This window comes from Hippopotamus amphibius, chromosome 7, assembly GCF_030028045.1.
Source record: "Hippopotamus amphibius kiboko isolate mHipAmp2 chromosome 7, mHipAmp2.hap2, whole genome shotgun sequence".
NCBI lineage: Eukaryota > Metazoa > Chordata > Mammalia > Artiodactyla > Hippopotamidae > Hippopotamus > Hippopotamus amphibius.
The window spans coordinates 78,647,845-78,663,405 of NC_080192.1; the positions used below are offsets into that span (position 1 = coordinate 78,647,845).

The window sequence follows — 15,561 nt, forward strand, 5'->3', positions numbered from 1 at the left end:
TCCCAGTAGAACCTGAAACACAAAAATAAAATTTTAAAATGAATTGCATCAAAAATTAAATTTCTGCTTTTGAAAAGCAATGTTAAGATAGCAAAAAGACAAGCCACAGGCCATAAAAACTACTGTCGAAAGGCATATTTGGAGAAAGGATTTGTATCTAAAATATATCAAAATCTTTTATGATGCAATAGAAAGTGGACAAAGAATTCACATTTTTTTTAAATGGACAAAAGATGTGAACAGATATGCCACCGAAAAAAAAAGAGATACAACAAATAAGCAAATAATGTTTTCAATACCATTACACAAAGGCGGGGGGGGGGGGGGGGGGGGTGGCCTGGCATCTTCCGGAGAGGAGCTGGGAGAACACAGGAACGTGTCGTGGATGCCCTAGAAGTTCGTGCTTTGGGCGAGTGGAAGGCAAGGCCCCTCAAGGTCACCCCTGTCTCCTGAGAGCAGACCTACATCCAGCACATTTGAACTGGAAAATTTATATCCTTGTCCCCCCAGTATGCACCTCTGGTGGAAGGGAGGCCAGTGCTTCCTCCCGTACACGTCTTACACATGTGGCTGCAGCCACCGCCAAACCCAGCTGCCCTCTTTTCCTTTGGGAAGCACATCCCTGCCTCCCGGGAAGATGGCTGAAGCCGAGTGAGTCCAGGGCAAGTCACAGGAACCACAGCAGCTTGTGCAGAACTACAGGGAGGGACAGGGGACTTAATAGGTTTATCTACATTGTGCCAACCCTTCAAACTAAGGCTAAGGTGTTCAGTTATCTGAGGCGGATGAAAAGCAATCCTTTCTGTTCAGTGCACCTGTTGGCCCAGCCTTCAGCTCAGCTCAGGCCCCTTCTCTGTGGCCTCAGCGCAGCTGCACACAGTGTCCATTCTCCTTTCTGGGCTGTTCTCCCTTCCCTGTAGAGATCTGTCTCTCGCACACTCAGTAACGGGAGACCAGTGACCTCAAGTTACCAAAAGGAAAGCAGCGGGGGGGGGCTTTCTTAAACTAACTCCCTTCCTCCCTATGAGAAAGCTCTCTTCCAATCCCGCCCTGAAATAGGAGTTATATACGATATTTAACATTCTGACATAATTGAGGGGAAGGCACAACCTTGTGAGAGACGGGACCCACAAGCCCCCCCCCCCCCCCCCCCCCCCCCCCGCCTTGAGGTCTGTTTCCCAGCAGGTGGTCGTTTTGATGCTAATATACCACCTCCTCTTTCTGAACAGCATCAGACACAAAGCTCACTGGTCACAACTGGCCTTTCAGACCTTCCAGCGCTCAGTAAATATCTCCACTTTCTCTCCATACAGACCACCAGACAGGGGTTGTAACCTAACACTCAGAAAGCGGCAGTGAACCTCAGGCCTGCGGCCCCAGTGAAAGCGGCCAGTGAGGATGGAGCCGAGCTGGCAACCCCAGCGACACTCCCCGCCCACGGTGCTCACCCCGGGGGTGGGGCGCGGAGGAGGAGGGGGCGCCACAGGCCACAGAACAGGTGCGGAAGGGGCCACAAGTCACCCTATCTGGACACATGCCATTGTAGGAGCCTGGAACTATGTGGGTGGAGCAGAATACAGAGCAGTGGGCACCAAGTTTGCTGTTGAAGCTGCAATTAATATGTGCAATCGCCCCTGACAACTACACAGAAAATTCTAGGCTATCTGCACACATTTCTTTTTCTTTTCTTTTTTTTCTTCAGATCTTTATTGGAGTATAATTGCTTTACAATGTGGTGCCAGTTTCCACTGTACAACAAAGTGAATCAGCTGTATTTATACACATATCCGCATATCCCCTCCCTCTTGAGCCTCCCCCTCCCACCCTCCCCATTCCACCTCGCTAGGTCATCACCAAGCATCGAGTTGATCTCCCTGTTGTGCACACGTTTTAAAAATTCAGATTTAAGTCTGAAGACCGAAGACCCAGGAAATTCAGCAGTAGGTAGTTCTTTTGTTTTCCGCATAACCTAGAATGAGGTTTCTTTTTCCTGGATTAGGTAAAGATGGAACAGAAACAAGTGTGGCTCTGTCTCTTCCCCCAATAACTTTTTTGGGGGAAAAACTGTGTTGGGCCTCACGCCAACCCTCACTCCCTCACGTCATTCGTCCCACAAAGATAAACCTATGTGAATCCGCAGACTTACAGCTGCTTCAAGGCCCCATGCTTCCCCAAACTCAGGCTGAGAGAAGGGCTGGGGCTGCATGCAGGACTTCCCATCCCCGGAGCCACCCCTCCTGCCCGTCTGGAATACTTGGGGCTCTGCGGCCAGGTTGCCTCGTGAAAAAGAACAGAGATTGCAGAGGCTCTCAGGTATGTGCGTGCCCGTGCATTTCAAACTCTGGGAACTACCAAGAACCAGCAATGTAGAAATGGCAGAAAGGCCAGACACATGCTTCTCCTTCACACCCAAACCTGCACAGAAGGCACTGCCTTTCTCAAATGCATGTTTACAGGACAACTTTGCTCTGTGATCCCCCAAGAACGCCAAGGACATGACGGCTGCTGTTGCCACAGCATCTTGCAGAGCACACAGCAGCCCAGGACCTCAGGGGACGGGAGGCCAGCCCGACCCGCAGATGACGAGCAGTGATGCGGAGTCCCTCCATTTCCTCTGAAAGTCCACCCACAGGCCCCAACAGACCAGGACTCAGGAACCCTGGGCATCCATGAGGCCTTTCCGCCGAGAAAAGGCTCCTGCCTCCATCCTCTGCCCTCCATCCTGCCCCAGAGATAGCCAGCGCCCCCGCCAAGCCCGGCGCTGCGAGAGCCCTGCAGGAAAGTGGGGGGCGGGGGCGGACAGCACAGGCGTCCCCTGGAAGGTGGGCTGGGCCCTTCGGGGCTGCATGAGCCCCCGCAGAGAACTCTGAGCTGGAATCAGGATCACACCCATGAGCCTGGGCCTTCCTAGTGGGAGCACAAGGAGAAGAGCAGGAAAGGGGGTGAATCTGAGTGGGGAAAGGCCCCAGAGGGTCTGAAAAGCCAGCCCGGAGAGTGAAGGGTCAGCCAGGTGACTGGGAGAAGGGGTTATTCCTGAGGACATCACCCCCCCGGGGCCACCACAGTTCACCGTTAGATACTGACAGCATGGGAAATGGAGTCCATTTACTGCACTGTGTTAACTGAGTCTTCCTCCAGCATTCTCAGCCAGTTAAAATAAATCTTAATGTAGATACAATTTAATTTCAACTCAGCGAAACCTGTCACCTCTCCCATCTCTCCCCCCTAAAAGAGTGGGCTACCCTCTTCTCACCCCATCTTTCACACCTTCAGAATCGACATTTCATGGTTCATGTGTCAGAGCCAATCAATCTGTCCCCTGGTTCCCACCCTCCATTCTCCCTCCGGGAAGCCCGCTCCCCAGCCTCAGCCCCTCTGCCCTGCCCCCCCCACCCCCCCACCCCGGATGCTGTAGCTGCACCCGGAGGGTCCCTGGTCCAGGGCATCCTCTGCGGAGTCCCACCAGTGCTAATGTGCCCGAGGGACCCGGGTGACGGTGCCCCGACCCATCGTCCCTGCTCCCCCGGGAGGTCCGAGCTCCCTCTGCTCTGTGTCCCTAAGTCCCAGGGGAGTGACGGAGCTGCAGTCCTGACTAACCCATAATCAGACCCCAAGGGCACCTTCCGAAAGCCCTCATCTGCGAAGGGAAGTGAAAATACCTCGACAAAAGGGGGTCGGAGGAGCACTCCAGCCCCTGCGATTGTGCCTGAGCAAGAAGAGACTGTTTTCCTCTACGTTCAACCTGGGCTGTCTTGGCAGGATGTCAAGCTGACTGACTCATTACCTGTTTACGTCCACAGGGCAACGTCTCCAGGGCAGAAAGCTGCTACCGAGAACCTGCCAGGAGCTGGCGGGAATGACATGCCTTTCACTTTTGGAGGAAGTCACGCAAAGTGCAGTGACCTGCAAAACACGCCATGGACCAGGACTCTGCTGTCCATCTCGGGGCCCCAGGCACCCACGTGCCAGGCAGCTCCACCACCATCACTGGAGTCCTCTTTGCCCTTTCTCTCCTCCCTTTCTCCAAGTTTCCAGGGCTTGGCTGGGGCGGGACGGACAGCCTTGTAGAATTCACCTGTTTCTGGAAGATTCCCAACACTGCTGAGTTTTCTTTCAGAATGGATGATTTTTCCCAAAGGGTCTTAAGTGCTACAGACCTTCCATCTTCCTATCCTTTCCTCATTTCTATCCCAAATTTAAAATGCCACATCTGGACGTACAGCCGTGCTAGAACATCAGGAAATTTGTGAGGAACCACCCAATGCCGAGGGGACTGGCCAGAACACACGAGCTGTGAGCCGGCCTCCCCTGCCGAAAACCACATGGTTACAATTCCCTCACCTACGCAACTGAGTGCAAACATGGTGAAAGAGTTCAAAGCTCTCACGGGTGGTTTCCATGAGCTTTTTAACAACTCACACAATGGAGATGGGTTTCTTCATCTTTAACAGACCTTTGTAAGCTGGACTAAAAGCGCTCAGGTACCAAACTACACAGAGATAGTGGAAGAATCATGGGAGAGAGTGGGTCCCTCATAGTGGGTTGTCCCCTAGGGGCAGGAGAGAGATGGGCCCCAGGCTGAGCAGCTGGACTATATCCCCTGTGGACAGAGACTCCTAAATAGCAGGAGCAAGAGAAGAGCTGAGCTTTGCCCTGATATGTGATAAAAGACCACATATTCCTCATTCTTGAAGTCAAGAAGACCGTCCCAATGACACATGCGCAGAAAGGCTCCTTGGAGGTCAAAAAGGGAGTGATGTCAAGCTACCCACAGGCCTCTTCACTAGAACCCATCCTGGCTGAGAGATGTGCACGCACACAGGGGAGGACCCTGAGATGCACCAAAGATGGATTCAGAGCCCGACAAAGCAAGATGACTGGTCAAAGGAAACCCGGAAGAAATGCCGCATACAACTGATTCAAACCACCACGAGGATGCGACTCTCTCTCAGCGCGCCCACGTGTCTATCCACAGGTACTGTGCTCCTTCTCCTCCTAATAAACACTTGAGTTGTTTCACTACTTTTCACCTCTTTGTGGGAACTCATTTCTGCAAAGCCGAAGGGCTGGGGCCTTGTCACTGGCCACAGGTCCCCGGTGGTCTGGTGGCCAGGATTCAGCGCTCTCACTGCCGAAGCCTGACCTCAGTCTCGGGCGGGAACCGAAATCCTGCTTCAAGCCGCTGTAGGCCAAGGCCACCTGAGGTCGTTCTCGGCCCTGAGATGGAGCAGAGACAGTGACGGGAAGCCTGGGGCGGGAGGCACACGGGGGAGCTGGGCACTGCGAGGCGGAAGACCAAACGCAGCGCTGGCCCCAGGGTCCACTTTCATGAACGTGGTGAGCAGCACGCCCACTCCACAAAGGAACTCCAGGTGCTCAGAGATCATGCAAAACCAAGCGAAATGCAGCGGAGTCTCACCCCAAACTCCACTTATATATGTGCTCGATTTAAAATATACACACTTGGCAGGGAGGGTCTTTCAATTCTTTCTGAACACACGAAAACTCTTAGACACTGCCATTCAGAGACCACTAATTAGCAAGAGATACATTCCCCTAAATGTTCAGAGAAGACAGTAGACATGTTTAAGGAATAATAGGAATGTTAAAACAGATAAATGATAAAAAAAAAAGTTTTAATGACGAGTGGTTCCTAAAAAATTAAACTAGAATTACCATATGATCCAGCAATTCTACTTCTGGGCATGTGTCCAAAAGAACTGAAAGCAGAGTCTTGAAGAGATATTTGCACACCCACGTTCACAGCACCATTATCCACCACAGCCAAAGGCAGAAGGAACCCAGTGTCCACTGATGGATACACAGGTAAGCAAACGCAGTATAAACAATGGAATATTATTCAGTCTTAAAAAGGAGAGAGATTCTGACAATCTACAATGTGGAAGAACCTTGAGGACATTAGGCTACACAAAGTAAGCCAGTCTTAAAAAGACAAACACTGTAGGATTTCACTAGAGGTAACAGATCATGGAGACAGCAAGTAGAAGTGTGCTTGCCAGGGGTTAGGGGAGGGGTGGGGAGTCAGTCTTTCATGGAGATAAAGTTTCGGTTTTCAAAGATGGTAAGAGCTCTAAAGATGGATGGTGGTGATGGTTATACAGCAACATGAATGTACTTAATACCACCAAACTACAGGTTTAAAAATGATTAAGATGATCGCTACTCATCAGGAAAACGCAAGTCAAAACCACGATGAGGTATCACCTCGCATGTGTCAGAATGGCAGTCGTTGAAAAGAACATAAATAATAAATGTTGGCCAGGATGAGAAAAAAAGGTAACCCTAATACACACCCTCATGCACTGTTAGTGGAAATGTAAACTGGTGCAGTCACTACGGAAAACAGTGTGGAGACTCTGCAAAAAAATAAAAACTCAAATGACCATAAGACCCAGCAATTCCATTCCTGGGTATATATCAGAGAAAAAACAGAAACACTAATTCAAAAAGATACATGCACCCCAATGTTCATAGCAGTGTTATTTACAATTTCCAAGATAGTGAAACAACATAAGTGTCCATCAACAGATGAATGGATAAAGAAGATGTGGTACATATACACGATGGAATACTGCTCAGCCATTTAAAAGAGTGAAATTTTGCCATTTGCAGCAACAAGGATGCTTGGAGGTCATTATGCTAAGTCAGACAGAGAAAGACAAATACCATATGATATCACTTATATGTGGAATCTAAAAAATACAACAAACTAGTGAATAAAGCAAAAAAGAAGCAGACTCAGAGAACTAGTGGTTACCAGTGAGGAGACGGGTAGGGGAGGGGCGATACAGGAGTAAGGGATTTTGAAAAAGGGTTATCATGGGATTATATGAAATCATGTATGTGAAGCTTTTGAAAATTGTAAAGCACTGCAGAATTTAAAGAATCTTTCATTCAATTAAAAAAAGTTTTTAAAAAATAAAGGGACTTCCCTGGTGGTGCAGTGGTTAAGAATCTGCTTGCCAATGCAGGGTTCAATGGGTTCAGTTTCTGGTCTGGGAAGATCCCACATGCCATGGAGCAACTAAGCCTGTGCACCATAACTACTGAGCCCTCGTGCCACAACTAGTGAAGCCCACACACCTAGAGCCACAATAAGAGAAACCCTGGCAATAAGAAGGCCGTGCACCACAACAAAGAATAGCCCCCGCTCACTGCAACTAGAGAAAGCCCGCACATAGCAACAAAGACCCAACGCTGCCAAAAAATAAATATAAATAAATAAATAAAATATTTTTAATAATAAAACCTTTTTAAAAGAAGGGCTATCTTTCTTTTAAAAAAAGTAAAAATAAGAATGGTTAAGATGGCAAATTTTATGTGTATTTTACCACAAAATAAAAATTTTTTAATGACAAGTAGTATTCAGACAGCAGTGGTGATTCTATAACTACATCAAAAACATCCAGCCAGGACAGCACTTTACCGGTAACTTGTTTTTCAAAGGATACAAAGGTGAACTTTTACAAAGGTATCAGCTCTGCAGTTACCCAGTTTGAACCACGAAGCCAGAAATCACAGTCAAGCTCAAACACCAGTTTGAATTTTAGATAATAAAGTCGAACTGCTTTAAAGTGGCAAATAATTCAAGCAACTACCTCACAAGCCACCATGATCAGTAGCAACTGGGGGCAAACAAATAACAAAGAATGTTGACTTACAATCAGTAAAGCATGTTTCTTACAACAAATTGGTACCAAAAATAAACCCAGCTGTCCTGAAAATGTCTTCTACAAAGTAACGTAATATGAAAAAACAACACTTCTTGATGTGTACTAAAAGAGCCCCATGCTGAATAAAATTCTATCTTGAGACTACCCGTATTGCATTTCTGTAAGTTTTTGGTTTTTTTTTTTTTTTTTCCTTTTTTTCGACCATACTGCATGGCTTGCGGGATCTTAGTTCCCTGACCAGGGATCGAACCTGGGGCCATGGCAGTGAAAGCATTGAGTCCTAACCACTGGACTGCCAGGGAATTTCCTAGAAGTATTTCTTAGTTCCCCGACCAGGAATCAAACCTGGGGCCATGGCAGTGAAAGCATGGAGTCCTAACCACTGGACGGCCAGGGAACATCCTGGAAGTATTTTTCTTTTTTTTATGAAAATCAATTTTGAAATATTATCTGGAAAAAAAGGGGAAACAATCTAGGAATCAAAGCTTAATGCACAAAGGAAATGAATGACCACCCCTGCCAATTATTATCTCTCTGTCATGATTTTTTTCTTTCTTTTTTTTAATATATCTTCAAGCACTTTTTTTTCCTTCGAGCACTTTTTAAATTTATTTATTTATTTTATTTATTTGGCTGCATCAGCTTCTCATTGCTGCACACGGGCTTTCTCTAGCTGTGGAGAGCGGGGGCTACTCTTCGTTGCCCTGCACAGGCTTCTCATTGCAGTGGCTTCTCTTGTTGCGGAGCACAGGCTCTATGTGTGCGGGCTCAGTAGTTGTGGCGCACAGGCTTAGTTGCTCCACGGCATGTGGGATCTTCCTGGACCAGGGATTGAACCCGTGTCCCCTGCATTGGCAGGCAGGTTCTTACCACTGCACCACAAGAGAAGTGCCTTCTCTGTCATGACTAACGACATACGAAAATCTGGATTATGCCATGAGGGAAATTTCAATCTAATACAACGAGGTTAACAAAGCACGTCCCAGACTTCCAGTGGTCCAGCGCGTAAGACTTCGAGCTCCCAATGCAGGGGGCCTGGGTTTGATCCCTGGTCGGGGAACCAGATCCTGAGTGCATGCTGAAACTAAAAAGTCTGCATGCCACAACTAAGACCCGGTGCAAAATAAATAAATAACTATATTTTTAAACACTTACAAAAAAAACCAAACAACAACAACAAAACCAGACAAACAAAAAAAACAAAGCACATGTCCATGAAGTGGCACACAGGCTGTGGTCCCCTGTGAGCTGAGGGGCACACAGAGGCTCCTACCTCTTGGTGATCTGACTGGGCTCCTGCAGACCCGGGTCCAGGTCAAAGCCCTCATTGTCCAGCAGCCTTCGGAGGGTCACGTCGGCCAGCTGCTCCATGATCTTGAACACCTCGTCCAGGTTCAGAAACATGGAGAAGTCCCGCTCCTTATTCTGCATGGTGACGCGGATGGTATCCGTCAGAAAGACATTGGATGTCCTCTCCAACTTCTGGATGTCAACCCAAGGGATTACAAGTTTAACTGGAAGAGAAAAAAGGGCAAATACAGATTTTACCCTCAAATGTAACCCAAACTGAAATGCACCAGCAACAGTGCAAAACTTCTCCTGCAGCTGAAATACAAATACTTTTTAAACCAGAGCAGGAAAGAGGAAGCACAGGAACTGCTTGACAACTGTTTGTCAGAACCCAACTCATGTTCTAATAATTTTCTTAAAGATTTAAGCAAAACGTCCCAAGCTGCTGGCTACTGCACACGTACAAGGGACATCGTTCTGACATACCAAGTTAACAACGTAAAAACTTCCCCCAAATAGTTAAACTGAAATATCTGCAAAATATGCAGATGTTTCTCGATCCACATAAATTCCGGTTTCAATAGCAGCATTCAGGGCATAAGCTATGAAAAAACGGAGGACAAAAGAGGATTCGTGATCTGGTTTAGAGGAAAGGGCCTAACATTTAGACTACGTCAAGTGACAGTTGTTCAAATCTTAGAAAACAGAGCACAAGTGGTTTCTATGGAACTCTTTTTAAAGTAATACGGTACTAACCGTAGAGTTTATAAACAAGCGTTCTGTTCTCAGAAGCGTTTCCAGCGCAGTGGGGAGTGAGGCTAGCGGGCAGACGCCGAGCAGACGGGGAGGGGCATATGTAACAACTTGAAATGAGAAATGTTATTAAATATTAGGAATCATTTCTTTTCTCCAAGGTTTATCGACCTAACAAAATCAGGTTTGGTGACGATGATTGATAAATGTCAAAAATAATTCATTTTCCTTTTCAAACAAAAAAGAGGGATGATGAACTGTTTTTATTTCTATCATTTCTCTCCATTTATTTTGCAATAATGTTTTCTGTGCTTTAATCATTTAAAAGGCCACACTGCTACATCAGGCATGAGAATACGCTTCTTTGGCTATTTCCAGTTGCTTTTATACAGTCTTTTTTCACACACACAGACACAATCCATCTACGCTATCAGCTTTCACTCTTTAAGCATCTACCTGGAGAAGAGCCGTGCACTTGAGAAGCTCGTTCAAACAGGAAAAACAGACATGTAAACGAAGAAGCAACCACTGACTTGACAGGACCCAAAACAGAGATGCAAATGCAGGACAAACTACAAAGGGACCAGGGAAGGCTTCCTGGAGATGAGAAAATCTGAACTGAATTTTGAAGGACGAACAAGAGTCCCCAAACAGGCCTGGGAACGTGGAAGGCCAGGAGAGACAGGGGCGTTAACTTTGAGAAGCATTTCAGAAAGCAGAAGAGCGAGGACAGCAAGGGTTAGGTGAGAGCACGTTGCAAGGGTGAGGAAGGCTGCGGACACAGTGGGCACACGCCGGGGTGCCCGAGCCCAGGCTGGCGGCGCAGGCAAGGTCAAGGGGAGACCATGTGCAGGACGCTGGCCACAGCAGAGGGCAGGAGGAGCCCCGTCCACTGGTTCCACTTGAAATATAAACGAAAGCAGCAAGGAAAAAATATATATACATAAATACATAAATATAGATACACCACCCTGCGGGGGGCCCTTGAAATAATATTTGTTCCGGAAGAAGTTTCAGTGGTAATAACTCTGAACGTGTCCACACACAACGGACCCTGTGGCTTTCCTTTTTCACCTTGGAATCCCATTGCCCACAGTGGTGACTGTGGGTGGAAAAACGTGAGAAGTGAATCCCTGCCTGATCTCAGGGGGTCCCAGGGGGGGACCCCCTTCTAGGAACAACTGCTGCTCTCCCAGGAGCAGTTGTCACCTTCAGGCCTGGGAATTCTTTAAATGTCCCCCTGGGTTCAGAAGCACAACCTGTCCTATGCGTTTAGAACTCTTGGGCCAGTCAGCTACAACACTGTTTTCAAAGTAACAGAAAATACAGTAGCAAAAACCCTTTAGCAGCTATATGAAGGGGGCTGCACAGAAAGGTTCCGTAAGGCAGCAGAAGAAATGAATTCTCACAAAATCAAACCTCCTTAGATTGGGACTGACACATACACTCTCCTATATCTAAAACAGATAACTAACAAGGACCTACTGTACAGCACAGGGAACTCTACTCAATAGTCTGTAATGACCTATATGGGAAAAGAATCCAAAAAAGAGGGGACATATGTATATGTATAACTGATTCACCTTGCTGCAGAGCAGAAACTAACACAACACTGTAAGTCAACTATATTCCAATAAAAATTAAAAAAAAATCAAACCTCCTTAGTGGTAGTCATATATATAACATAATATGATTGTCTGCACAGGGCACTTGGAAATTAATCACATGTCACCTGTTATCTCTCAGCCACTTATTTAAATCTGTGTTCGTCTAACTCATTCATGTAATAACTGGTCTTGGGGCCAGCACCGAGCATCCCAGGGACCAGCTCCATCCGGGAGGGACCCGATCGCCTCTCACTTACGCTCCTTGCCCAGGAAGAAGGAATAGAAGCAGAGGTGGTTGATGCTGAGGTAGAGCCAGCCTTGGCGGGGCACTCTGCCCTTCCAGCAGCAGCACGAGTAATAGGTGACCAGCTTCTCGGCCTCCGGGAAGTTGAACCTGGCCTCGAACTTCACCAAGGCCTCACGGAACTTCTCAGGCTCCTCCTCCTGCTCGGCTAGCCTGCTGCTCGTCTCCTCAGCAATCAGAGCCTGATACACAGGGAGAGAAGGGTCCCCGGTCAGAAAGGCAAGGACAGCCACGCCCAGGCAACTGGGGAACCGGCCCCACTCAGAGACAACGCAGGATGGATGAGGACCCTGTTCACCTCCCCAGAAACACATCCACGGCGGGAGGAAGCGAGCTGGGGGAACCTCAGAAATGCTCTCTCTCGGCCACTCGCCAGCATGAGACTTTGGGCAAATCTCTGACTTCCAAGCCCCAAACAAGTTACTATTTTATAATCCCTCCTTGCTCCTGCCTCTAGAGACACGGAGTCGAGTGATTGTCTTGGGCATGTGAACTCCATGCATCAACCCTGAAGAACTACCCAAGCTGGAGTTCAGAGCGGGTCTCTTTACAGAAACGAACCTATCTACGAAACAGAAATAGACTCACAGACATAGAGAACAAACGTGTGGTTGCGAGGCGGGGGGCGGGGGGGATGGAGTGGGAGTTTGGGGTTAGCAGATGCGCACGATTATATATAGGATGGAAAAACAACAAGCTCCTACTGTAGAGCACAGGGAACTGTATTCAGTATTCGGTGATAAACCATAACGGAAAGGAATTTTTAAATGTATATGTAATAGAATCACTCTGCTGTACAGTAGAAATTAACACAACATTGTAAATCAACTATACTTCAATATAAACAAACAGAGATAAATAAATTTTTTAAAGTTAGTCTTTTTAAAAAAACTCATGAATGTCTTCCTCACTGGGTTTAAAAATCTGGCTGCCTTCCTATGTAACACTTGATACATTTCACCACCATGGTATCCCCTCAAGTCTTCTCATGTACAAAAGGGACAGGCTGGCCAAGGTTCCTGAGGTTGTCAATACCTCCTAAGCACTCAGTATATGGGGGGGCAAAACAGGAAACTGAGAATCTGAATCTACCATTGTTTTGCGGATGACAAACAACAGTGAGGATTCCCTCTAAATCTGGGGCGAGGGGGTAGATGTGCCTAGAAGGTAAGCTTGTGACCTGATCTTAAGGGGGACAACACATCGACACTATCAGAATTCTCATTCCCGTTCCTGAGGGCTCACTGCACCTTTTTTGCACCCAGAATTTCTTGTTTAAGAACTCCAGGGCTTTGAGCCTTGCATGTGCTACTCAATTTTTAACATACACATGTAACTCTGTACCTGTTTTTATTAGCACTGCCCTTCCTGTCTGTTCTTGTGGGGATGTTCCATGAAAGCCCATGCCCCCAAGGACAAGGCCACCCTGGGGGGACTGCTGCCCAAACCCGCGCTGTGCAAGCAATGTCAGCAAACAGCCTGTGCGTCACCATCAAAATAAAAATGTCATTTGTTGATAAAATTACTTTAAAAAAACCAATCTGAAACTGGTAAAATTTCAAGGGATTTGCACTTCCCTCATGTTTTTCTTTTCCAAATTTTATTTAACTAGACATTCTAAAATATAAACATTACAAGTGAGAGAGGTAAGCATTCTTTTCAAAGCATGTCTAATATATAAGAAACGCTCTGAACCCTGAGATATGAAGGGGATTTGTTTTTTTTGTCACTCTGCACAGCGTGTAGGATCTTAGGTCCCTGAACCCAAGCCCCCTACAATGGAAGCACTGAGTCCTAGCCACTGTACCGCCAGGGAAGTCCCTGAAGGGGATTTTTTAAGAATTATCTACAGCAAACGGTCACAGCTCCAGACAAGGGCAGCTGGCTTCCTTGACTGCAGGGTCTGGTTACGGCACAGCTCCAAGCAGAGGGATTCCTTTAAAGCTCCATGGAGTGATCGAATGGTCAGGATACGAGCAGGAAAGCCCCAATTTCCAGATCCTCCACGTCTGCCCAGAGCAAAGGGAGAACCAACACCACCTGGTGGCCCCGAAGGCACAACCGGCCTCTGACCAGCCGGACCCCTCAGTCCCTGGCCCCTGCTCAAGGCCAGCAGCCTCCCTGAGAAGCAGGCATATTTGCTTTGAAGTGTTAAGGGATCAGAAAATGCCACTCCCAAATATGCCTCTTTGGCATAAGAATTCTTAGAGCTAAAGATACTTGAGAAAGAGCAGATGCCAAATAAGTTCTCTGCCCTCCTCTACTATGTACCAAAGACAGGACACAAATTCCCATTTGTAAAGATGTCTCCCCATCCCATGCCAGAAAGAGGAAGGCAGCTCTTAGACTCTGAATCACCAGAGACAACTCTAGACTCTGACCAGCCCGAGATGCACCAGGAGGAACCTACAAGACAAACCTGACCGGAGCAGTTAGTCTCACTCCAGTATCCAGCGTCCACAAGTTTGCCGCCCTAAAAGGCCACACTCCCGTTCCTTTGACTCCTTGCTTCTCTACAAATGCACTGTTCTTTGTTACGATGCTACACAAGCCCCAAGTCCTAACCATCCCTCTGAGTTACTCATCAGGGAGTTTCTCCCACATGTCTGTGGTGCCACACAGGCTGATTAACTCAACCTGTCTTTTATCAGTTTAATTTCCAGGCCCCTAGCACCAAACCTAAGAGCATAGAGGAGAAATTCTTCCCTCCCCTATAGAAGATTTCCAAAAGCCACTGTAGCATAAGTGCATTTTCTTCCTCCCAATTAAGAGAAGAAATCCCTACATCAAAGAACCACCACAACCAACATGAGACCAAGAAAAAGGTGGTAAATGTGAAAAATAATTGTGAACCAGGTATTTCTGTCACTAAGCCCCAGTGCAGCCTGACCCAGGGAACCAAGCTGGACCAGGCTGCGGTGGTAACGTGAGCTGGACGAGACCCACAGGGGCCTGCACCCACCTGCTAACCCCACAAGTCAGAGGCAACAGCAGGGGACACAACACTGTCGCTCTGCCGGGACTCGGAATGAGGCAGGAGATAGACGGGCCCCAGGCTGGACAGTCTCTCCCCCATGGACAGAAACTCCATAATAGCAGGATGATGGAGGAGGCTGGCCCTGCCCAGATAAGAGATAAAAGACCACGTATTCCTCATTCTCGACATCAAAGAGACCTTCCCAACTACACACGTGCAGAAAGGCTCCCTGGAGGTCAAAAAGGGAGGGGCAGCCACCCCACAGTAAGTGATGTCCACTACCCACAGGCCTCTTCACTAGAACCCATCCTGGCTGAGAGATGTGCACACACACAGGGCAGGACCCTGAGATGTACCAAAGATGGACTCAGAGCCCGGCAAAGCAAGATGACTGGTCAAAGGAAACCCGGAAGAAATGCCCCATAAAAGTGACTCAAACCACCACGAGGGCTCAGCTCTCTCTTTCAGCCCGCCCATGGGTCTAACCACACGTACTGCACTCTTTTCCTCCTAATGAACGCTTTACTTGCTTCACTACCTTCTGTCTCTATGTGGAAATTCATTTCTACACAGCTGACGGGCAGGGCCTTGTCACTGCTCACGGGTCCCTGGTGGTCTGGTGGCCAGGATTGAGCGCTCTCACTGCATGGCCCGACCTCAACCTCTGGCAGGAACCGAAAGCCTGCTTCAAGCCGCTGCAGGCTGAGGCCACCCGAGATCAATACCCTAGGATATTTTACCCTAAGGGATGAAAAGTGTATTACAGGCTAATGTGTGAAAATGTCTAGCAAGAGGGTTAAGTTTAGAATGAGAAACCATCTCTCCCTGCCTGAGAGGGTTTTTAAAGCACCAGTCACCAATCATGTTACTGCAGAGAGACCTGTTGAATAAGACTAGCTCACAGCAAGTATGTAGGGAGACCTCCCCAAATATTCC

At 47.7% G+C, this 15,561-nt stretch overlaps 1 protein-coding gene across 6 annotated transcripts in view; it reads right to left on the minus strand.

Annotated features, from left to right (window-relative positions):
• TBC1D8 (TBC1 domain family member 8) overlaps positions 1-15,561 on the minus strand; it is a 121,568-nt gene that overhangs the window by 32,809 nt on the left and 73,198 nt on the right. For 5 of the 6 annotated variants that reach the window (XR_009054601.1, XM_057740933.1, XM_057740932.1 and 2 more), the window contains 2 exons: positions 11,602-11,830; positions 8,968-9,208 (listed from right to left, as the gene is read on the minus strand). Coding sequence is in view for 5 of the 6 variants with exons in the window: in XM_057740933.1 (XP_057596916.1) it covers positions 8,968-9,208; positions 11,602-11,830 (470 nt within the window). In the remaining variant the exon portion in view is untranslated. Of the gene's footprint in view, positions 1-8,967; positions 9,209-9,740; positions 9,864-11,601; positions 11,831-15,561 lie in introns of those variants that run through there. The other variant, XM_057740936.1, reaches the window with a different exon arrangement.